Here is a 23,973-nt window from a genome sequence, read left to right as displayed (position 1 = left end):
TTTCATGTTGCAATTTCTTTGGGTAATGTATATATATTTTTTCCTTAGGCTTTGGAAGATTCTGAACAAGAAAACAATAAAAAGGTGACACATAGGATGTTATGTAGTTTCTATTATATTTCTTTATGTATAAACATTTTTATCTAAAATACATTCATAAGTGTATAACCATTTTACACTCTATTTCTTTGCACATTGTGTCTCCTTTCTCCTTGTAATGACGGCCAGTAGGTTGTAGTTCCATCTCTTCCCACTCCCCCTATTCACAGGGTTTTGAGGGATAATACTGATGGGGGGAAAAGAAGGCTGCATGACCTGCCCTCACTTAGAAATATCTGATCCCAGTAGAAACAATTACACCCCAATTTCATGTGCCTGGGAAAGTGTGATCCCTTCAGAGGGATTGGCAGAAATCGTGCCAACATTTTTTTCATCCTGCCCCACTTTATTTATCTCTCTTTATTTTTTTCTTTTTCCTCCTTTTTCTTTTCCTTGGGATTTGTGCATTTACCTTCCACCAAGAATATCTTCTGTTAGTCTCACTCCCTTCCTCCCTCCTCCTGCTTGTCTCCATGCATTTCTTCCTTTCTGTCATTTAAATACATTCCTGACCACACTTTATTTCAGTCTTTTTAGGAGAGTTCTGCTGCTTTTCTTGAGATGCGGGTCTACAGGGATCCTGATTGTTTTCATCCTTAACTCACTCCAGCACCCTACAAAGGCCATATGTTAGGGTAACCATTTCTTCAGCTCAGGGGGGATGGCTGTAAGTGGCATCCCGTCCTCTTATTCCCAAATCCTACAGTCCTGTTTTGAAATCCTAGATCCACTGCTGTGGATATTGCAATGAGAGCCAGACCTTTTAGTCTTCAAATTATGTGTAAGTGAATATATTACAGTTAATAATCAGTAGATTGCCTTGGAACGTCCTCAACTAGGAGAACTCTTGTGTCATTAGAGTATTGTGTGGTTATAGTCCTGGGGCCCTGTTCTCCTGTAGTAGGATACAAACGCTCATTGATTTCTGTCCCACTGCATTTTTTCATTTATCCACTTTAGGACCAAGATTGTGAAAAGTGACTAGTGATTTTGGGTGGCCAGCTTTGGGCACCTCGAGCCTGATTTTTCAGAGGATAGGTGCTCATCATTTGCTGAAAATCAAGCTTCCTTAAAATGTCTCAAATTGGCCTCCCACCAGATTGAGACATCCAAAATTACTCGTCACGTCTGAAAAATCATGGCTTACAGACCTAAAGAGGTTTGTTTTAATTTGTAGTCAGCAGACTGGTAAAAATTAACCTGATAACAAAAAATGCATGATGATAAAGTCATATTCTGCACTGCTACAAAATGTCAGTGTTAGTGTTTTACATATCAAAAGCTCAATCTTGTGAGCCCCTCTGCATGTGAAACACTCATTGACTTTCCTGTGGACTGCCTGTGGGATCGGGCCCTATTAACCATGTTAAAATAAAGAATGGGTCTGATTATATGGACCATGGAAAATTTAATTTAAGTGTGAACTGCAAACCAGACAACATGGGCTTCACCGCGGTCACTCAATTCCCTGAGGCAATCAGTAACTGGCAGGTAATGCCCTTCCTTGTCAGCCTAAGAGGTTGTCTACACTGTAGATACTACCTATGCCAGTGGGAGGGGTTCTCCTGTTGGTGTAGGTACTCCACCGCCCAGAGAGGCGGTAGCTAGGTCAATTGTAGAATTCTCCCAGCAACCTAATGCTGGCTACACCGGCAGTTAGGTTGGCTTAACTATGTCACTCAGGGATGTGGATTTTTCACACCCCTGAGCAACATAGTTAATCCAACCTAATTTTCGCATGGAGACCAGGCCTCAGTGTTTCAACCAGACTGTGGAATAAGGTAGTGTCATTCTATTTATTTCTTTAAATATGTGTCTGCATCATAATGCAGGTCACAAGCATATGGCATAATACTGGTAAATAGATTTGCTTTTTCTTCTCTTTCCCCTGAAATTAATGATGTCCAGTAATTAGGGGTACAGTAGAGTTACTTTTGTCATTCTTTAGTGTTTAGTGCAGAGGCTCCTTGCCTGAAAAAATGATTTTGCAATATTTGCAGTTATTCATGGTTTCCTGGTCTCATAGAAAAATATTTTGTAACAGAGCTATATTGCATTCGGAACATGAAAAGCTGCATTACAATACTGATGTATTTTAAGATGTACTGTATCAGGAAATTCACTGGGACAGGATGCAGAAGCATGCATAGGGTTAAATTCCCTTCTGGTTTGTTCTTCTTGACATAGTAGGCCACATGACAATACTGATAGGCCTAACCAGGGCTACAGATTACAAGAGAAGATCCCATTCTGGTGCTCTTTATAGAGCCTTTATAAAGAAGGTCCTGGGTAGTCAGGGAGAGTGAAGGAAAGTGATTGGCAGAACAGAATGAGCCAAGAAACTGAACAGAAAGATGCCACTCGATATCAGTATGTGTGATTATTTTTTCTTAGCTCTGGTCTACACTGGGTAGGGATCGATCTAAGTTATGCAACTTAGCTACGTGAATAACATAGCTGAAGTCGATGTACTTAGATCGACTTACCGTGGTGTCTTCACCACGGTAAGTCGACTGCTGCCGCTTCCCCGCCGACTCTGCCTGCACCTCTCACAGAGCTGGAGTACAGGAGTCGACAGGAGAGCGCTCGGGGGTCAATTTATCACGTCTAGACTAGACGCGATAAATCGATCCCCGCTGGATCGATCGCTGCCCGCCGATCCGGCGAGTAGTAAAGACCTTAGTGTAGTGTGACACAGGCCTCTTCTAGTCTATAAAATATTTTATTTCAACCCATGTTGCTATGTATTTGGGCTGTGTAATCACATGAGAAATTACTCTTGTTGCAAGTCTCTGCAGATTGGATATCTCTAAGAAGATTTTGCAACTTTTTCTGTATGCATGGTGGATGTTTATGCACACGACAGAAAGAAATTTATATCACTGTCTACAGCCAAGCACAGTGTGCTGTGCCCCCCCACCCCCCGTTTCTCCACAGCTTTGTCAGTTTCATGGAACACCGTTAGTCTGGTCAAATTCTGATTCCCAAATTCCCTTATAATTTCAGTCTTGGTCATATCCACAAAGGCTTATCAATGGCACTCATTTGAGTTTTGATGATGCCAAAGATCCACTTGGTAGCAGTCTCAAAGGTACCCCCCTCTGACGTAATTGATATTAAAAAGATCAGGCTTCTATTTGATAAGACAGGGCTTTATCCCACAGTATTGTTCAGTCCCCTTTGACTTTTTTTTAATCAATATCCTGGATTCTAATGTTGTTTTACTAACAGCATATAATATTGCTCACTAATTAGGAGTCTGTTCTGCTATCAAACCTCATGCATGATGCCCATTAACATTGAGTGTTCTGCATATATCAATAACTGAATCGACCCGAATCGCAGCATTGAGGGTGCAACTGTTTTGTGTCATTATGTGTCTATTTTAACTTCTGGAGATACAGGCATCATTTTTTACATTGCATTGAAAACTCCAACAAGAGCAAAAAAGAGTGATTAGTGGATATACTTTTAAATGTGCTTTCAGGGCATAGTAACTGTTGAAGATGAACAAGCATGGATGGCATCTTACAAATATGTGGGTGCGACAACCAATATACATCCATATTTATCAACCATGATCAACTATGCTCAGCCCGTAAAGTTTCAAGGTTTCCATGTAGCAGAAGGTAACATACAAGGTTGAATGAAACAACAGTATTTGTCTTCTTACTTCTACTTAGTTTTGTGTAATGATTCTTATATCCAATTTGCTATTTTTATAATCCGTTTAAAATTCTTGTTGTAGTTTCGTAAACTCCATTCGTATGGTATTTACAGAACACTTACCTGGAATATAGAATTAACTTGTTATTCCATTTGTCACCACAGGGAGGCACTGAATTATTAAGTATATTAAGTTAACATTGCAAAGAATAGATCCTGTACTGTAGACCTTTTTACTCTTTCACTAACATAGGATAAATGTGATTGTCACAAAGGTCAACAGTTTGCTTATTGTGATATATAAAATACCCTAAACATGTACCATATTACTTCTAGTATCTAGTTATACTACTATTGCTCTTTATGTAATTGCAGCGTTTTCATAAATATAAAAGCCAAGTTTTGATGGCTCACAAGAATGGTCTTAGAGAGAAGAGAATGACAAATAAGAAAACATCAGTTAAGATTATTTCAAATATAATTTGGTTTTGTAAAATGGCAAGTAGTGGAAAAACAGAGAGATCTGTGTTACTACATTGCATAGTATTTATTACATGGTTTTGTATTTTGCTCTGTTTTATACTCAGTATTTTAAAATGGATTTTATTTCTTATTGTTCTAGAACGCAATATTCATTACAATATGTCCTCTTTTAATGAATCAGTTGGACTAGGGTATTTGAAGACACATGCAATTGAATTTGTGAAGTATCCTTCTATTAAAAGTAGTATACTGAATACCAGTTCTATTTTTGGTTAGCCGGTAGACATCTGTCCTATATACAAAAATCATTTAGTTCTGATTTTACAATGTTGTCCACGCGGGGGCATGGAAAATAGGATACAGCATATAAGAAATAATAATGGTATGAGTAAATGATCTGAAGTCTCTATGTTGTTTTTATTTCGTTTTCCTTAACGTGTTACATAGTTATAATAAACGACAAATGAGTCGGATATACCCCAAGGGAGGCCGAGTGGATTCCAGTAATTACATGCCTCAAATTTTCTGGAACGCTGGCTGCCAGATGGTCTCACTGAACTTTCAGACCCCAGGTAGGCAGTTATGTCCAGTGAACCTAAATTCCAGAGAAAGGCTTGGCCAGGAACACTCAAACAGATGCCACAGATTTCCTCCTGGCATTTTTTGAAGAAACAGACATATGGCTAAACAGTATGATGATGTGTACGGAATCATGGAGGCATAAGACAAGGAAGAATTGTTTTGAAAAAAGCATGGAAGAAAATTCAGTCTCCTTTTATTTGCAAAAATAATTAGCAAGGCACTTTAGGATCTCAAATAAATGTAAGAGTGATGTAATTTTTAGTTTATAAAATAACCACCCTCTTCACAAAAGTCCTATCTGTGCAACAACGAAATGCACGGCTTCCATGGAGAACACTACATTGGAAGGACACACCAGATAAAATAGAAAATAATAATAATTACGTCAGCTATATTTCTAGACCAGTAAGCAATTACTGGCAAATCTCATCGTTAGCACTTGGAAATGGGATACGACTGCGAGCCACTTAGGGTCGTGACAGGCAGGCAGATTGGGAGCTTACATGGCTCTCTCCTAAGATGAGAGATAGCTAGTTTGCCCTTTTGGCGGGGGAAAAACATATAATTATTAGTTTTTGCACTGAATCAAGAAACATATTTGGCTGTACTTGCCAGACCAATCTTTCCATTGTCTTCTTCTAACCTAAAGGGTTCTTGTTCTTATTTTTTCCCCTTGGTGATGTCTTCAGTGCTTCAGAAAGTTGTAATGATCATACCCATTTTTCCTCTGCAACTCCTCTTCCACAAAGCTCTGCATCACTGCCATTATCGACTTCTAGCTGAAAGAGACTAGAGAGAGCTGCACGCAGACGTATAAGTATTGCTTGTAAATCAGTCCAGAAGGAGACACAGTGTGGGGGTAAAGGAGGCAGTGCAAATTTTACCCTTCTCCCTGGGTCTGCACCCATCCCCTCACAGCATTCACAGCCCTTTGTGTTGTAAATGATTACTATAGGGAAAAAGCGGCATTGCTCTGTTAAGTATTCTGTCAGAAGGCCATGCTAAGAGTCTGGAGGATAGGTGAGGGAATGGAAGTCATCCCACGAGATAGACTTTGGAAGGCTGATGTGTTAAGTCTGGGTGCTACCAAGTAAGGAAATTGCTAGTTGGTGTGTATTCAAAATCCCATACTTTTGTGTTGTGGAGGCAGTTTAGCTTTGTTTCTGATGTGCATTCTGGGAAGCTCAAACAAGGGTTGAGCTCTGTCTGAAAGCAGAATCCTAAAATTCTGTGGGTGAAAGGAGGCCAGAGTTATCACTAAAAATAGGGGGGGGAGTTTTTCATAGGCCAAGTGTGGGATTGGAAATTTTAAGGAAAAATTTATGTTGCTAAATTTTAAGGGTTTTTTTGATGTATTTACTGGCTGTGTCTGTGGATATATGTGCAATATGTGACAGATGGAGACGAGTAAGATGAAGAGGAAAAGTCTATAAAGCAGTGGTCCATCCAGTTATAAGGTATGGTGCTGAGAGTTGGGCAACAAAGAAGACACATGAGCAAATGATCTGCTCTATGGAAATGCAAATGTTGGGATCTATGAGTGGGGAATGTATATGTCAGAGACATGCTCACAGTAACATCCATAATCAAAAAATTGAGAGAATGCAGGCTCAGATGGTGTGGTCAAGTAAAGCACAGTTCTGACAAATAGGTGGGTAAGAATCCAACAGATTAAGACTGAAGACAAATGACGGCAAAGCCAACCCAGGAAGAAGCACTAGAATTTAATAAAGGAAGACCTATTAGCATGTGATGTGATAGACTATATGGCATTGAACAGAGGACTTTGGAGTAGAGGACTTGTAAGACCCATTTGATGTGATTAACATAAAGAAGATCTGTGGATAGGCGCTCTATAAATGAATTGAATAATACTCAGACTTTCCAATAAGCATCTGAGCTGAAAATAGTTCCAGTAGTCTCTATGGCCCCGATCCTGTAAACTGATCCATGCAGGCAGACCCTTGTGCTCATACAGGGCCCCAGTGATTTGCAGGATCAGGGCCTAACACTTTTGTAACTATAGTCTATGTTTTTTAATGCACATTAGATTTTAGCGTGGTGGATAAAAAAAGAGGTTACCATTGTAAAGAAATCCGAAGTCTTCTAGTTGAGTGCGTAGAAATCACCCTAAGTTAAAGTGGTCATTCTTGGGCAAAACCCTGTGCATCATATTTCCCTTTGTAAAGAAGGTTGCTCTACATCTGCCTTATTCACAGAGACAGGGTATTCAGTTATTTTTGTCTCTTGACAGATTTAGCAATGCAATTGAATCAGGGAAAATTTGAATATAATGGATCGTGCGGGTAAGTAAAGTTATTTAAACTATTTTCACTATGTATCATATATGGTTTTTATAGAACTTTGTCACTTCTAATTATGTGTTACAAATGAAAAATTGTCTGCTAGGTATAGAATAGAAATGAGCAGAATTCCTGGGGTTGATTTATGCTTGCAAAGTAGTGTGGTTACTATACTTTTCAGCCACACTCAATTTTATTAAATGAGATAGAAGAGATTTTGTGTGACAAATTATAAAGATCATGAAACAAGTTTAGAGTCTAAATTAGGTGAAGGTTTCTAACCATCAGAGGAACGAAGTTCTTGAACAGCCTTACAAGGAGAGCAATGGGGCCAAAAACCTAACTGGCTTCAAGACTGAGTTTGATAAGTTTATGGAGGGGATGATGTAATCGGACTGCCTATGATGGCATGTGGCCCATTGGCAACTGCCAGTAGCAAAAATCCCCCATGGCTGGAGATGGGGAGGGCTCTGGTTTACTTCAGAGAATTCTTTCCCTGGTGTCTGGCTGAGCCCACATGCTCAGGGTCTAACTGATGGCCATATTTGGGGTTGGGAAAGAATTTTCCCCCAGGTCAGATTGGCAGAGACCCTGGGGTGTTTTCACCTTCCTCTGCAGCATGGGACATGGGTCACTTGCAGGTTTAAACTAGTGTAAATGGTGAATTCTCTGTAACTTGAAGTCTTTAAACCATGATTTGAGGACTTCAGTAACTCAGGCAGAGGTTGGGGATCTGTTACAGGAGTGGATGAGGTTCTGTGGTCTGCAATGTGCAGGAGATCAGACTAGATGATCATGATGGTCCCTTCTGACCTTAAAGTCTATGTAAAGCACGTGCAGAGTTAATTAAATTATCTTCATTTTTAATTATGAATCCTTTTTTAAAAACATGGCTCAGAATGCAGAGTCACTATACAGTTCACAAGAAATCTGAGTTTACTTGGACATGCTGTGTGCTAATGTATATAGTAGATTGTAGTCTTTGGAAAATAAAAGCAAAAAGAAAAGTACATTGAACTTATGGGCAACTATTGAAACTGATGCAGGGCTGTGTCCAAACAAAAAACGGTAGCCACTAATTTGTCATGAAAGAGCAGATTGCACAGCAGATATCCATGCATCACATTTCTCTGTCTCGCACGTATGTGTTCATTACTCTTTTATACATGGTGATTCTGCTTCTGTTTTGATTGATGCTGATCTTCTCAAACACTATCTTTGTGGCTTCATGAGTAAGGGAGTGATGAGTTAATGTACTTGAAGGGGAAAGAGTTTGCTGAATCATAGCAAATATTAAGTTAGCTAGAAAACAAGAGACCAGAATCTAATTAAATTTCCTCAGAATTACTGTGAAAACAAGACAATTGTTTCAGTAATAGGATTCTTGGTATTCACTATTGTAATTGTCACTATAAGATTTATATTTTCATTTATCTGGTATCCTGCATGCATGTTCAGCAGTAGAGAGAATTTGCATACATCAGCCTTTATATTTTGGTGGGTAGTTGTAATTTGTTTGCTGTAGTGCACTGGTTATAGCCACTAAATGTTCAATATCTGTAAAAGTAGATGGTCCTTATATGATTTTACTGGTGATGTCTAATTCTGGATACTAGTGCATCCAGAAAGAAATAGTTTGTATGAACCTAGTGGATGGAAGTTTAGAAAAGGTTTTCGTCTATAAAATGCGGGTAATATATCTCCTTTCCCTCACCCATTGTCTGTCTTGTCTATCTGGTTTCTGAAGCAGGGACTGTCTCTTACTATGTGACTGGGGCCCCATTTTGTTAGGGATGGTACCAACTTGGTTGAGGCCTCAAGCCACTATCACAATACAAATAATGAATAATAAAAAATTGAAGAAAGCAGCATGTACTATTGTACTAAAGCAGTGAACAACAATTAAATACAAGCATGGGAATGTGTCTGGTGATTTCCCAGGAAATGGTTACGTTTCTCAGTCAAGCTTCAAACCACTTGGTTTTTCCAAAATGGAGCAGTTGTGACCTTCTCAGCAGCAACAAAAAAAGGTGGCCTAGGTGCGGACTGAAATTAGATGAACCCCACTTGATGCTTCCCTGCTTCTCCCTTCATACTTTTAAAACGTGTTTTACTTTCAAAAGAAATTTTCAAACAAAAAATTACCCCTGGGTCAGTCATTGGCTTGAACAGTTCTGTCTGCCTCCCTGACATCTAAGATACATAGTGGAATATTGGATATGCCCCAGAACATTTCTAAAGTAGTGTTTCTGTAATATGCGTAGTACATGGAAGGTTTGATAGAGTATAAATGTTTTATCGGCAGCTGTTTGGGACAGCTCCATTACTCAGGGGTGGCAACACATGGTCTCTCTGCTTCATCGCCCAACAACACTATGAAAATGCCCTTGCTGTTTGGTCTTTTGGAACTATCCAAAGAATAAGCCTGATTTATGCACCGAACTGTTTGGTGGAAATGTGCTGGTGTTATGGAATAAAAAAATGTAACGTATATGATATTTTCTGCTCCCTGTGCCTGTGAGTGTACTGTAGATATAGTGGGCCTCCTGATTTCTTTCTGACCTACCTCAGTTTCACACTGGTGTTACTCCATTGGCTTCAATGAGTCACTCCAGATATAGATCAGTGTCCGAGCACGATCAGTCCCACTGATCCTCAACACAGCCAATCAAGGTTAAAGTGCATCCTAAAACTATCCAGTAGTTCCCCTTTCACTCCAAATATCTGTTTTAAATGATTAGATGGGGTTATCTTTTTGAAAGCGACACACACACTCATTATATAATGTTGTATCATGCTGAGGAAAATTACTTTCCTTAATAGAAACCAAATTTGATGTCAAAATGGGAGAAAGTGGAACTGAGATTCTTTTTGTCCTAATAGCTCCTCCAGCACCTTTTTAATATTTTCTGGTTGCACTCCAGACCTTGATAACCGTTTGTAGTAATGATGCTGAGCAGAAATGGTGTTATAGGTAAAATAGGAGCGTCTAACAGCGGCTGTCCGTGCATAGCTGCTGAATTGGCCGGATGATTCCTAGGTATTAAGTTCAGAAGGGATTCAAGTTGCACGTTTTCTTCCATTGTTGGAAGAGAATTCCCTTCATCTCTGACACAGCTGAACTCCAGAAGCATTGCCATTCTGTTTTAAAATCAGAATGCTCATTTGTCACTCATCAGTGCACAAACGGGTTTCATTGATATGTCGAGCCAGGGCATAGTCCCCAGGGAGGCAGTGTAAGTGGTATTATCACGGTTCCATTCACACCACTATAATTAAGGGTCTGTCAGTATTAACGTTATCAGCGCTTTTCCTAAAGGGTTTATAATTCAGATGAAGAAATCCACTTCAGGATGTAATTTACTAACTAAATCTTGGCTGGGGAGGGGGCTGATTCATTTAAAAAAAAAATTAGTCCAGATCACCTTAGGGTTTTTTTTCCTCGCAGCTGCATGAATTAAAATCAGAATGGCAGTATATATTTTAAAATACCCTGGGGCATTTCATTTGTTAAAGCTAGACCATCAATATTACTTATAATAAATAAAGTGGCAATTTAAAGTTCCATACATAAATACATTTCTTCTTCTCTTTCTCAAAATAAGGTATCTCCTTAAACCAGATTTCATGCGACGACCAGATCGAACATTTGACCCTTTCTCTGAAACGCCAGTAGATGGTGTTATTGCGGCAACTTGTTCAGTACAGGTAAAATATAACTGAGACTGCAGTCATCTTAGAGCATCCAAAACCACATTTAAACAGAAGCGGATATCTAATATGTACAGCAAATTTCTTCGGAATTTGTGGGTTTCATCAAATTGTTCTATCTAATTCATCTAATTATTGTTATTTGATTGCTGTTTATGACATCTGTGTTTACACGAGCTGAATAGAACAGGATATAATTAGAAATGGTTTGTAATTATCCATTTAAAGTGTGTCACTCAATTTTAAATCCCCGCTATTCTTTGTGGTTTAGAGCAGCCATGTCCAAATAAAATATGAGCTCATTCCTGCCGGTCATTCAGAACCAAGTATGTTCCACTGGTTGCCACAGAGTCAGACAATGTTTTGTAATGGAAATTTTTCTGTAGGACGTTTTCAGTACATCTAGAACTTCAGAAATGGCAGCCACATTTATGGTGTCACTTATGGCTACTCTACAAATGAAGGTAACGCAAGGCTTCAGTAGAATTAGTTGTGGAAAATCAGTTATGGAAAATTAGTGCGGAAGGTGGGGTGGGTGGGAATACAAACACTTTTCATTCATAGAGCAGCCGCATTTATGTCCAATTTGAATGTTCTGAAAAGGTTAGTTACCGAGGTCCTAACTTTTTGAATTCTGTGAATCCTGTCTGAGACAGTAGAGGCCATAAAACTCCCAGGATAGTTTATGTAGCTTACCTAAATCTTCTGTTCCCGCTCTGGATAGAGATTACCAGCCTTTAAAAAGGAAAGAAAGAGTTGCAGAGTGACCTCTTTTATTGCATTTCCTCCACTCTCTGCCAGGACTCTATTAGCTCAGATACCTCAGAATGCTGCTCAGGAAAATGCTGTGATCTCAATGATCACTTTATATATATCCAGAGGAGGAAAAGATGTGAAAATTCCAAACTGCATCCCCAGTTGACTGTTTGTCATGCATTATGTACATTTACCCAAGTTTCACATCAGTAAAATTGGGATAATAAAGCTTACCCCTCTTTGTAAAGCATATGGGATCTTCACTTTTCAGATGAAAAGTGCTGTCTAAACGCAAAGTGCTGTTGTAAGTGCAAAACTTATGATTTATATTGGGTTATTACTTAGTGGCCCTACTCTGAATCAGGGCCCCATGCACTGAACAAAAAAAACTGGAGGGCACTGTCTCTTCCCTAAAGAAAAGGAGGACTAGGGTAACAGGAATAAGAGCACATGTTCCCTAAGGTAATTGTGTTCATAATTTGTTGGTTCTGAGTCAGTCTTATAGTAGTACCTAGAAACCACAATAGAGATCAGGACCCCATTGTGCTAGATGGTGAAGAGGCAGTCTCTGTCCAAAAATTTACAGTTTGAATAGGGAAGACAGAGAGAGGCTGGAGGGGAAACAGTCACAGAGAGGTCTCCTACAGCATGTCAATGACAAAGCTGGGAATAGAATTCGCGTCTTGAATCCCAGTCCAGTGACCAAGCCACTAGACTGCATTGTCTCTCAAATCAGTCATTTCAAGTTTTCTGTAATTAAAGAATGTAAGACCAGATACTTTGGTGCACATCAGAAAAGAACAGGTCAAAATCGACCTTGGTCTGTGCAATTTTAAATATGTTTCATTTCTGCGTTCAATCCTTAACAGTACAGAATAACAACACATGCGGTGTTGGGAAAGAAAACCTCATGTTAGTGCAACAAAAGTGTGTCACAGGAAAATGTTCTGCTGTAGCCAGATAAATATGGACTTGGAATAAATTTGCAGCAAATTCAAGATATTTGTGTGCAGAGAGAGGGAGAGGAATCCTGTAATAGGCTTCCATTACACTAGTTTGTTTGTTTTTTTAAGTATTCTGCATTGCACAGAGATGTTATATTAAATTAGATTTGCGTATTTAGTGAGTACCATGTGGAAGTGGCTCGTAGAATGCACTGAAACTAAAGTAGAGCAATAACATCCAGCCATATAGTTAAAAAGTTTCCCTTAATATCTAACCTAAATCTCCCTTGCTGCAGTTAAGCCCCTTATTTTTTGTCCACTCTTCAGTGAACATGGAGAACAGTTGATCGCTGTTCTCGTTATAACAGCCCTTAATATATTTGAAGACTGTTAAAAATTTGGGCCTTCTTTCTCATTTGAATTTGTTTGGCTTCATCTTCCAGCCATTGGTTCTTGTTACATCTTTCGCTGATAAATTAAAGAGACTTTTATTGCCGAGCATTTTCTTCCAATGAAGGTCTTTAGATACCAGCAACGCACTTTTAAGCAAGTGATTAGACCCATTAAAATCAGTAGTACCGCTCATGTGCTTAATGTTAAGCACGTACTTAAGTGCTTTGCTGGATCAGATTCTCACTGGCTTGAGCAAGGCATAGTACAGACAGGCTCAGGGCAACCTTCACCATATAGCTCTGCCAGTCCACATCTTTGTAAAAGCATTAGAGAAAATGTAGTTTTTTAAAGGGTGCTGGAATGACAATGCTGAAGGTGGATGTCCATAGAACAACATATGAAGTAGCAATGCATAAACTCCCCTAGGTACCACCTCACCAATATGAGGCAATCCTGTTTTGTAGGAACTACAGTTAGTGTTAAGATTGTAAGCTCCCTGGGGCAGGGACCATTTTTTGTTCTTTGTTTACAGAGCACCTAGCACAACGGGGTCCTGATCCATGACTTCGGTCTCCTAGGCACTGTGGTAATACAAGTAATCAGAAGAAAACAAAGATAACTGAGTTTCCACCTCCACCAGATCATTGGCCCTCTGTTCAGATGTACTATCACGTTTGTCTGTTAGTGCCAGTTATGATAGAAGTTAGGCAAAGTTTACACATGTCTGCTACCCAGTGTATTGATGCCACCAACTCATTTTAAATAGGCCACCGAGTAAGTGAGATTACAGTAACTTGCAGTTACCCCAGTGGCAGTGACCTAGAGGTGAAAGGCTTCATATGCCTGTTACCAAGGAACAATCTAGTCCCGCTTTGAAAAAGCATCTCAGTTGTGAATTGATTCATCTGCTGTCATAAGCCAAGGTGCCCCTTGAGCAAAAGTCTGCCAACGTTGCCCATTCTTTTGATCTGATATGGCAAACTTGAGAAAGACACTATGTGTGACCCAAACCAAGGTTTGAACGTACAAGTTCATGAGAGAAAAGCCAGTCCCTCTACCACTATAAAACCTACTGTACAATAGTGCACTTCCACATGTGGGTTTATGCAGCACTCAATGTTTGCAGTGAGCTCATGACCCAGCAAAGTGCTTATGCCTGTTCTTCAGTCCTGTCCTGTAATGAGGCCTTGGAGCTGAGAATATTGCATGCACAGCAGCAGCTGCTGAAAAGTAGCGGGAACAATATGACTTTCCCACGGGGCTGTTATTAGAAAGTACATGCAGTCAGCCTCTCACTTTCATTAACCCTAAAATTCAGCATAAAACCCCCGAAATGTAAAAGAGGAACCCTATCAGAAAAGACGCGGTTTACTTGTTACTCATGCAGATGCGTAATATCAGCATGGAATCTAATTTTAAAAAATAGGTGATATTAGTAAATATACATTGTATAAAGAGGCCAAATTCATTACTGATTTCCACGCTGTGTAATACCATTTAACTGTAATTTGTTGTGTGTGCACATATTCATAAAAATCGTAAAGAATTACCTTTTATTTACAAAACCAAATGTGCGAACGTGAAATTTAGTGGTTATTCGATGCTGAGGAAAAAAAATTACACTATTAAATGAATATGACTGCTCTGTATAATGAACGCATGTGAATACTGTTATTTGATAAAGAATACAAGTGACATTATTTCCACTCCTCATAAAGTACTGTATGTTTTATATTGTTACTTTCTTTAGATCAGAGGAGTGTATTTAATTCCTTTTCTTCTTTTTCAGGTAATATCTGGTCAGTTCTTATCAGATAAAAAAATTGGTACGTATGTAGAAGTGGATATGTACGGGTTACCTACGGACACGATACGTAAAGAGTTTCGAACTCGCATGGTGATGAACAATGGCCTGAACCCTGTTTACAATGAAGAATCATTTGTATTTCGAAAGGTAGGATTTTTTGAATGTACACTTGGGTGTTTTGAAGCCTCCTTTTGCAAACCCTTTCCCATGTGAGTATTCTTTACTTGCATAAGCAATCCCCTTTGCTTCGGTGTGACTGCTCACATGAACAAGGGTCACTCCCATGAACAAGGATTTGCAGGATTGGACCTTAAATTTGTAGGACTTAACGTTTAGCACAGTCAACCGGTCAACCATTAAGGCTGAATTAAACTTTCAACGTTTTTTTTTTTTGTGGATAACCTCTGTAGTTGTCACATTATTTTTTTTTTGTCTGTTTGGCTTTTCCCTCTTTTTTGCTTCCTCCTCCTTCTTGGAGGAACCCACGTCCTTCGTGGCAATGCCTGTGTTCCAGGTATGCAGTCTGCTCAGAATGAGCTCCAGCTGGTGGACACCAACATTCCCTGGAGATGTCTTCTTCCCTGCCCTGACAGTGGCTGCTATCTTGCACTGTTCCTTCAGCCAAGAGGGCAGGTGAGATGCTGCATCCAAAGCTAAGGTCAATGTCATTACATGGAAAAAATGGAAAGGTGCTGTCTTCCTCACACACATGGCCAAGTCCCTTCTCCTGTAGACCATGTGTATCATGTACTGAAAAAAAAAAAACCCACCTCCACCACCTTTCCCTGGTACTGTATGGTGGACTCACAGTGGGAGATCAGTCGTCATCTCAAACGTTCAGTATTTATCTCTCGGTCTGATTTTTATTTTTTTTTTGTCAACTGGAGTTTCATCCAAAATACATGCATTAACAGTGCCGTCTTTGATAATGTGTGTTTTCCTTTCACCTGTTCTGTTGTCCTGCAGAATTTTTACTGTTTTTCTTTCGTGACAGGTTTTGCCTGCTGATCATACTGTATTTATATGTATATTGTGTAACACAGATAATCTGCTTCCAGTGTAGCAAATGTAGTGGACTCAGATCTCCTGGGAGGGGACTTGTCCTAATGCTGTGCTGCTGGGACCCCATTTCAGGAACGCATCCCTATTCAGTACATATTTAATGGCGTCCTGAACAGGGATGAACTTAAGAATGTGTTCAAGTGATTTCCTGCATAGGGGCCGAGGAAATAGGCAAGAGGAAATGCTTTAAGTTCACCGTGGGCAGTCCCAGATGTGCATCCTTGCCCTGGGCTGGGTAACCAGATGACCTGCATCTGCTGCCCTTTGGGTTCTTCCCACTGAGAGGACACATGCTTGTACAATAAACTATGATTTGCCACACCAATTCCATAGTAACTCATTTGTCACAACTTGACCCCTTGTAAGTATAATATGAGTAAACAACCAAGGGACCTTTGTTCCTTGGTACCCTCCCATGATCATGGAGGAGGAGTTAAAACTAACTAGAGGCTAGGGGCTTGAATTTCTACCACCAGTGGTGAGCAGTGGTATGGTACAGCCCATCACATAATGAATGGTGTGCTGGTCTCTGACATGTAAAGGGAAGATTTTACCCATGCTGTTTAAGTGGCCCTAGTCGGGTCAGCTTGGGGCCTGCGGCTCCTCCCATGATGGCATTAACCCTACACAAATGCTAGCAGGTAATGTGTGAATTCTGTTTGATCATTCTGTTTGATATTAAATCTTCTGCCATTCTAACCCAAGTTTTGTGTTGTCATTCTATTGTGAGGGGCTGATGCTTGTGATATGGTGTGTCAGGATGCTTACTTCTGGTCAGTCAGACAGTACTTAACAGGGCAAGTTAACTGTGGTGTCTGTGAATAGTTCAGACATGCACAGAGTTCAAAAAGCTGTTTGTTTCTATGCTCTTTACTTAAGGCTTAAACTGAAGGCAGCAGGTCCAAGCGAGGAAAAGTTTGTTTTATTTTCTTCTCTGAGTGACGGTCTCAGGCATCACCGAATATAGCAAGGTGGAGAGAGGAAGGAAAGTAGTAATGTCTCAGTGTTATTTTAATTAGTATTGATTCCTTTCTGGGTCAGGTCCTCTTGATTCCTTTCCTCTCTCTGTCTCTTACCCACTCCCGCTGTCAGGGCCATTTTTGGCCTGCAGCTTAGACAGACTGGGAATGAAAGATTGCTGGCTTGCCCTGTACAGACATTCCTGGTGCAGGGAATCCTCTCTCCTCCAGTCCTATCCCTGATCACCTTTCTGAGGAAGCAGGTGGAATAGGTCTCAGGCTAGCCCTTTTGGATTCAGGTGGGACTGAAAGGAATTTCTGCTGTTGCTTTTGTTGGTCAGGATGGGAACTGTCAGCTTCAGGTACCCTTTGCTTCAGTGTGACTGCTCACATGAATAAGGGTCACTCCTGTGAACAGCTTCAGGGACCTACTGTCCAGCAACCACTACCTCTTCCCTCTGCGCGAACCCCCACACCCATCCCTGCTGAGAGTGTTCCCCACCAGCACCAGGCCTCCCACTGTGTATTGCCCTCCTTCCGTTGCCTTATAATGTACGTGTCACCCTCTTCCCCACCAGACCTCTCCAGCTGTGTTCACATCACATCATCTCCCTCCGACAGTGTGTAACACCCCATTCTTCCTCCTTCTCGACACCCTTATTCTGTTATTGATGTCCTTTCCAAGTACCCCCCCCGTCATTGCCTTTCCCCTGACCCCAGCATTACCCGTCTGCCTTCGACTACCAGTTTGTGTCTCTGCTACTCCCTGCCCACTTTCAGGGGTCACCGGCCTCCAGCGATGAAAAATAAATAAGCAAAATATTTAATTATTTTGATTACGATCTGGAGAATTCTTCCACGAGCAATTTCTGTGCTCCAAAAAACTAACACCAAGAACGAGAGAGAGTGAGAAACTAAACTTTTCCAGTAATGCCTCCATGTCTGAAAGCAGACAGCTTGCATCCAGCAAAGGGTGATGGTATTCTCTTATAGAGATAAGTAGATTGTGCTTCTGACTTACCAGTAGTGGAAATGGACATCCACTATGTTGTGTGATCTCTGGATGCTTTCATGTGTGGTACTTGGGCAATTTGCAACATTGTGAGAGTCAATGAATGTCTTAATTTTATGGGTTCCCAGGTTATTCTACCTGATCTCGCTGTTCTGAGAATAGCAGTGTATGATGACAACAACAAGCTGATCGGTCAGAGGATCCTGCCTCTTGATGGCCTTCAGGCAGGCTACAGACACATTTCCCTTCGAAATGAAGGCAACAAACCACTATCTCTGCCCACAGTTTTCTGCAACATTGTGCTCAAAACATATGTGCCTGATGGTTTTGGAGGTAAGAAGAAACACATATTACAGCTTCGTGAATCTTGGGTTTTAGTACGCAAGGAATATAAGTTCGTTGTGCAATAGAAAATAAGGGATCCCTGGAGCACTGGAAGAACATTTATCTGCGAATCTGTAGGAAAGTTCCTTCTGTCTGGTTAAGATATCTTTACTTTTGTCTCAAGTGCCTTAATATTAGCAATGAAGAGAATGTAGCCTTCAAAATCAAGACAGTGATTTCTATTAGTTTGGAAAGAAACAAAGCTACAATTACATTTCCCAAGGTTACCTGAATTTGTTCAATTTGCCAATACTTAATCTCTTTAGAATCTCTTAATCTCTTTAGAAAGAACTCATTGGATATATTAATTGGAGTAAATGTCTAAGTTAAAACATATATTGTAGTTTCATAGTCTAGGGTGCAAACAAGATGCTGGTCTTTTTTAAAGCGTACTTTAACCATTCTTCTAAATACTCCTGCTCTGAAAAGTGGACACGCAAGGTGCTGAATTTTCAAGTATTAATAAACTTTGCAATTACAAGTGATCCTCTTCTCCCCCCCCCTGTTTTGCATACTTCACACCACTCTTTAAATTAAATCTTAGTCATCACTTATTAGTGACAGGGTTGCCAGTTTTGGTTGGATGTGTTCCTGGAGATTTCATCACATGACATAAACTTTAGTTAAGGATTAATCTTTAATTCCTGGAGACTCCAGGCCAATCCTGGAAGGCTGGCAACCCTACTGCCAGTGTTTAAAGTTGCCACCCTTATTATCTTCACAGCCCTGAGATAGCCCTCTTTGCCTGATCTCTGAAAACTTGCTCTAGTTATTTTTCTCTTTACAAGACAAACTTTTATCTTTTCAAGATAAATGTTATCATAGATAGGTCTCTGACACTGCTCCTACAACAGTGCTGTATCAGTATGTTTGCTTGAATAAAAAATACCAGCATAACTTTTTTGAAACCACTTTTTAAAAGCAGTCACAGAAATTTGAGTAGAGGCCTAGGTCTAACAGTAGTAAACACCAAGAACTGCCAGCAAAGTTACGTCACCATTATTGTGCTACCAGTGATGCAGATTAGGTAGCAAATCCAAGTGCAGCAGAGTAGCAGAAGAGCATGGATGTACTCCTTCAACTTATATGTATTTTAGTTGCCCTAAGTCTTAGTATTTTTAAACTGCAGGTCGGTGTACTAGAATCTTTCCACTTTCATTAAGCATTTGGCACTGAGAAATGTTCTTTTTTAGGTGGGATGAAATTTGCTCCTGTATAGAGGGCTAGTGCACGGCCCATGTACCGCCTGTATCCCATTTAAGACCTCAAATTAGGGCTCACATTGGATTTTAAGTGGTCCATAGGCCTTGTTCTGTCCCTCTGAACTTCACCCTCGAAGAGATTTTTGGGAAATCTTGTTGGAAAAATTATTTTTTGCTCTTTGTAAAACTAATTCAAAATGTAAAGGTCACTGGGTTTTGTACACAATAGTTACTACAACTTTAATGTGGATTGGATTTTCAGTAGTAAAAAGTAGAGAAAGAGAGCATGCGCGAAATTGTTCAAGGGACTAATTTTACCAAATATAATTAAAACCATACATACACCATTTGCTAGGATTTCCAATCAAACTTTAAGGAGAAAACATAGGCCCTGGCTTTTATGGGACAACTCTCTTGCCTAAAGTTAAGCATATACATAATTGTTTGCAGGATCAGGGCGTTTTATAGCAAAAAATAATAAGTTAAATGTTGACCCACCCCCCCGCCTGCGCCCCCCACTGAAATCAATGAGAGGTTTGCCATTGACTTGATTGGTACGAGGCAGTTGCTCATTGAATGAAAACATTGGGTTTTTAACCAACAGTTTTTACCAGTAAGGGCCCCAGTTCAGAAAAGAACGTTAGCATGAGCCTCAGTCGAGGCTGCTGTGGACAGCACATGTGCACATGCTCAAAGCGCTGTCCTGAATCAGGATGAGGCCCTGAATTGGGACCAGACATTTTGTAAAGGTTTGGAACCCAGTTAATGTGACATAAATGAAGTTCCATTGTGTTTACTGTTAACTCTTCCGTTTGCAGAGGTTTGGGGGTTTGCTCACACACAAATCCAAAAATGATACAACCTTCTTTTCCCCAGAGAGGATTTCAAAATCAGTTTGTAAAAGGCGAGCTGTGTAAAAGTTCAGTGTCGGCTGATCTTCTAAATTGCCAACGTTACTCCAGGTGGTTTATCCGTAAGGTGTAAGGGGTGTGAAGAAAAAAAAATGTTTACCCCGAGTAGGTTCATCATTAAAGTGAAATACTGCTAGGATGAGGGAACTATATGTAATATCCTGTTGCCTGTGTAGGGGAAATGGGCTCTGTACTAATGAGAACTCAACAAGCTCAGTTGTTGTTTCTCCTTTCCCAACGACAGTCATTTTTGGCTTGTCACCCTTTTTTTCTCACTGATATAGATCAGTAGCCTGATGACCAAAAGAGCTTGAGATGTTGCTTTTGATGTTCAAACGGCATCATGACTATTCTGTTTACATGTGGCTTTTGAGTACTTGTCATCTGTTCTGCATTTTACATTGTTTTATGAACTACAATTCAATTACTGTCTCTGATTTGTAACTAGATTGTTTGGGCAAAGAGTCAAGAACCTTAATTTTCAGCTACTTTCCTTTTGAACCTGTAGGAGTAAGATTTAAGAACGTCTTTCATGCCAAATAATAATGATTCATGATTGCTTCATGATAGGGTTGGGAAGAAATGTGCACCATTTTCTTTTTTTGATGTGGTTTGCTAATTTTCTATGGTTTATCAGCTTCAGTTCCCCTGCTCCTAATAGCCAATGGGACACAAATCCGTTCTGAAGAAATGCCAAATGAGGCAGCAGATTTCAAAGAGAGGCTTTTATTTCATATAGATAGTGTACCTAATAAGGAAGCACTATTACATACAGTCGTGACGGGACTTCTGCTTCTAGAACACATGCTTCCCAAGGCTGTACTGGTTATACACAAGTGGTTTTGTTGTTGTTTTTTAACTCATAGCTTTAAAACTTTTTGGTATCCAGTTACCTTACCAAAAAGACCGTAAAAAAGGAAAATTGAAGCAGAGGACAAGTGGTGGGGTAGAAAACAGCGGTGAATCATTTACCTCCAGTAGAAATGCTGAGCCTTTGGCGAGCTGTATAAATGATGGGTAACACAATTTGCAAAGGTCTCACTCTCCCACACACATAAGGAGGGTTTTTTTTACTTGAAAATTCTTAATATTCAAGTTCCATTTTCAAATACTATGTGATGGTTGCAGGAACAAGGCAGGCATGGATTTTCTTTGAAGTGTAGGTTCTAGGGATTGGAAGGGTAGTTGGCTCAGTTAAAGGAAGGGAAAATATTCAGGTTGTTGGGGCCATTATGTGCTTGGGATAAATGTCTGTCCATTTGATATTTGTGGGAAATACCGCTGAGTGAGAGACACAAGATACCAATTGGTAGGGAACAATGGTATTGGAACAGTCTCTTTTTTGGGTGGTTAACTTGAGCTGTCTAGGTGAAATATATTATTTAATGCAGCTTTCGTATCTCGCACAAACTATCTTCGTATACGGATCAAGTAGATACTAAGGACTGAAGGCCTGATCCTTCTTTCTTCACTTGGGCAAAACTTCCAGTGACTTCGGTGGGAAGTTTGCATGAGTAAGGACTGCAAGATTATCCCCAAAATTCTAATAGGTTAATATGTTTTTCCTAGACTGGCACATGTGTCCCTAGTCCCATATATTATCTATGACATCACAACTAGTTACTTTGAAAATAGCTATGACTTGAGACAGGATTCTGGTATGTGAAATAAAATTCAAATCTTCATGAAAACGTTGACTGCCAAAACCATCACTCTAGAAGTACAGAGCCATTACATTACTGAGACTATCTGGAATGCAAGGCCACAGAAAGGTTTATCTTTACTGATAAGCAACTGGAAGATGAGTTTACTTTATTACATGACAACATTCTGAACAGAAAGAATCCACTATGCACATGGTGTTGTGTTTGAGGGGCAGTAACTGAACTCACTACTCTCTTTCCAGCATGTGAGAAAAGGTTTAGTTGGGGGAATGTCATCAGTTGCATTCCCTCAAAATACAGTTAAGTGAGAACATCATCCATGACGGTCATGGCAAAAGCTCAGGCATAATATGTACAATATTTTATAACGAACGGTTGAATCAAGATACAGCTTTTAGACAAGCGAATGGATGCACTCTGGATTTCTGTGTGACACTTCTTCAACTGGGAGGCCTATTTAATAGTCCCGAGTGACTGTCTTTTCACATGCAGGAAAGGGGCAGTATCTTGAAACATTAAAATATTAATTGTATTTCAACTCATTAATGTCCTGCGTGAGTGGTTATCTTCTTCCTTATCATGGAAGCCTGCCATCCTTAAAATGGTAATTCTGCTCAAAGGAATGTCCTTAGGGACTCTTTTTACTTTCAGCTGATGTGCTTTTTCACTGTCCAGGTCATCTTGAGAATTAGTGAAGTTTAAAGTTACATAGGGATCACCCGGTCCTGGCTACTTTCTGTGGATGCTTTACTACTGTAGATACTGAAATCAATTTCATTTGTCACGCAGCATTTCTCATTATGGCTGACCTGTCTTTGCCACTTGTGAGTTACTTGATTATCTGTAAATCAAGGCCTGAAAAGATATATTTTCTGCAGAAGCAAGGACTGATGTGTCACTGCATAGCTGTCTGTATACAGTTGCACATTCATAGCTACGTACACAAAACACATGGCACATAATCCATAAAATAATATTTCTTATGGGGTGCAAATGTTAATTTAATTTCCGTTTTATTGATTTTTACACACTGCCATATAGCAGAGACAAGTACATGAAACTAACAGAACTCTCTTTGGGCCTGATTCTGGTTTGCCCCTAGAATAACAAAGATCACAACTGGGGCCATCTGTGTATTAAGGTCTTAAATTGTCGCCAAGTGTTTCCTGATTCAACTAACCAGTATAAACCATTGTATATGGTAAACGTGAATGTTTATCATGACGGTCCAGGGAGTCAGGGATACTGTTGTTCATATCGTGCTGTAAATGTGCGTGGCACTGTGCAGTGGTTAAATTATACCTGCTCCAAAGAGCTTGCCATGTCGAGCCCTCAACAGTTTAATCCCATGCCTGTTGATGCGAATAGCAAAACTCCTCTTTTCTTCAGCAGCCCATGATCAGGCCTCAGTTCAGCAAAGAACTCGAGCCTGTGCCTGATTTGAAAGGCATGAGTAGTTTTATTGAAGTCAGTCGGACTGCCCTCGTGTTTCAAGGTGGCGTGGGCTTAGGCACCTCGTTAAATCAAGATCTAAATACACAAGTTGATGCAGTATGTGCAGTGTGAATAAAAGTCAGTGAAGAATACTGCTTGTAGCTGGGATGCTTCTAGGAAAAGGAAGGGGACTTATTACATTCTTTTGGCAGAGTTAAGGGAAGGCAGTTGCAGAATGTCAGTGTGTGAAGTTATACCAGGTATAAAGCCTGCACTAGGGGAGAAATGATGGCCCATAGTTATGCCAGGGTGAGACTCACAAGCAGATAAGACTGAAAAGTGATTTTACAGCCGCTCTCTAATAGCAGGCAGCAGAACCACTCAGGGGTGAGGGGTAGAAGAGAGAACAACTAAATGAGCTTCTCCTGCCCCAGCAGCATTCGGGGCATTCTGTCCCCTAGAAGACGGGTGGAAGAGGCAGCAGAAGGTGATGTCACAATATAACCCTCACTTATTCATTCGTTTATGTCCCTCATGTTGCATCCCACGTCTGGGCCTTGGCAGGGTGAGTGGTATGAGTAGTCAAGGGTCATGCAGGGGG

General features: G+C 40.2%; 1 protein-coding gene across 18 annotated transcripts in view; it reads left to right on the top strand.

The window, feature by feature from the left end:
• The window catches only part of PLCB4 (phospholipase C beta 4), a 326,044-nt gene that overhangs the window by 251,029 nt on the left and 51,042 nt on the right, over positions 1-23,973 (top strand). For 16 of the 18 annotated variants that reach the window (XM_073339656.2, XM_073339654.2, XM_073339639.2 and 13 more), the window contains 8 exons: positions 49-84; positions 3,587-3,740; positions 4,388-4,472; positions 4,696-4,820; positions 7,085-7,136; positions 10,739-10,841; positions 14,727-14,891; positions 17,906-18,110. In XM_073339656.2, coding sequence (XP_073195757.1) covers positions 49-84; positions 3,587-3,740; positions 4,388-4,472; positions 4,696-4,820; positions 7,085-7,136; positions 10,739-10,841; positions 14,727-14,891; positions 17,906-18,110 — 925 coding nt within the window. The remainder of the gene's footprint in view (positions 1-48; positions 85-3,586; positions 3,741-4,387; positions 4,473-4,695; positions 4,821-7,084; positions 7,137-10,738; positions 10,842-14,726; positions 14,892-17,905; positions 18,111-23,973) is intronic. The other 2 variants (XM_073339652.2, XM_073339655.2) reach the window with 1 other exon arrangement.

Source organism: Lepidochelys kempii, chromosome 3 (assembly GCF_965140285.1).
Source record: "Lepidochelys kempii isolate rLepKem1 chromosome 3, rLepKem1.hap1, whole genome shotgun sequence".
NCBI lineage: Eukaryota > Metazoa > Chordata > Testudines > Cheloniidae > Lepidochelys > Lepidochelys kempii.
The sequence above is the reverse complement of the archived record's forward strand: the minus strand, read 5'-3'. Positions and strand labels throughout refer to the sequence as shown.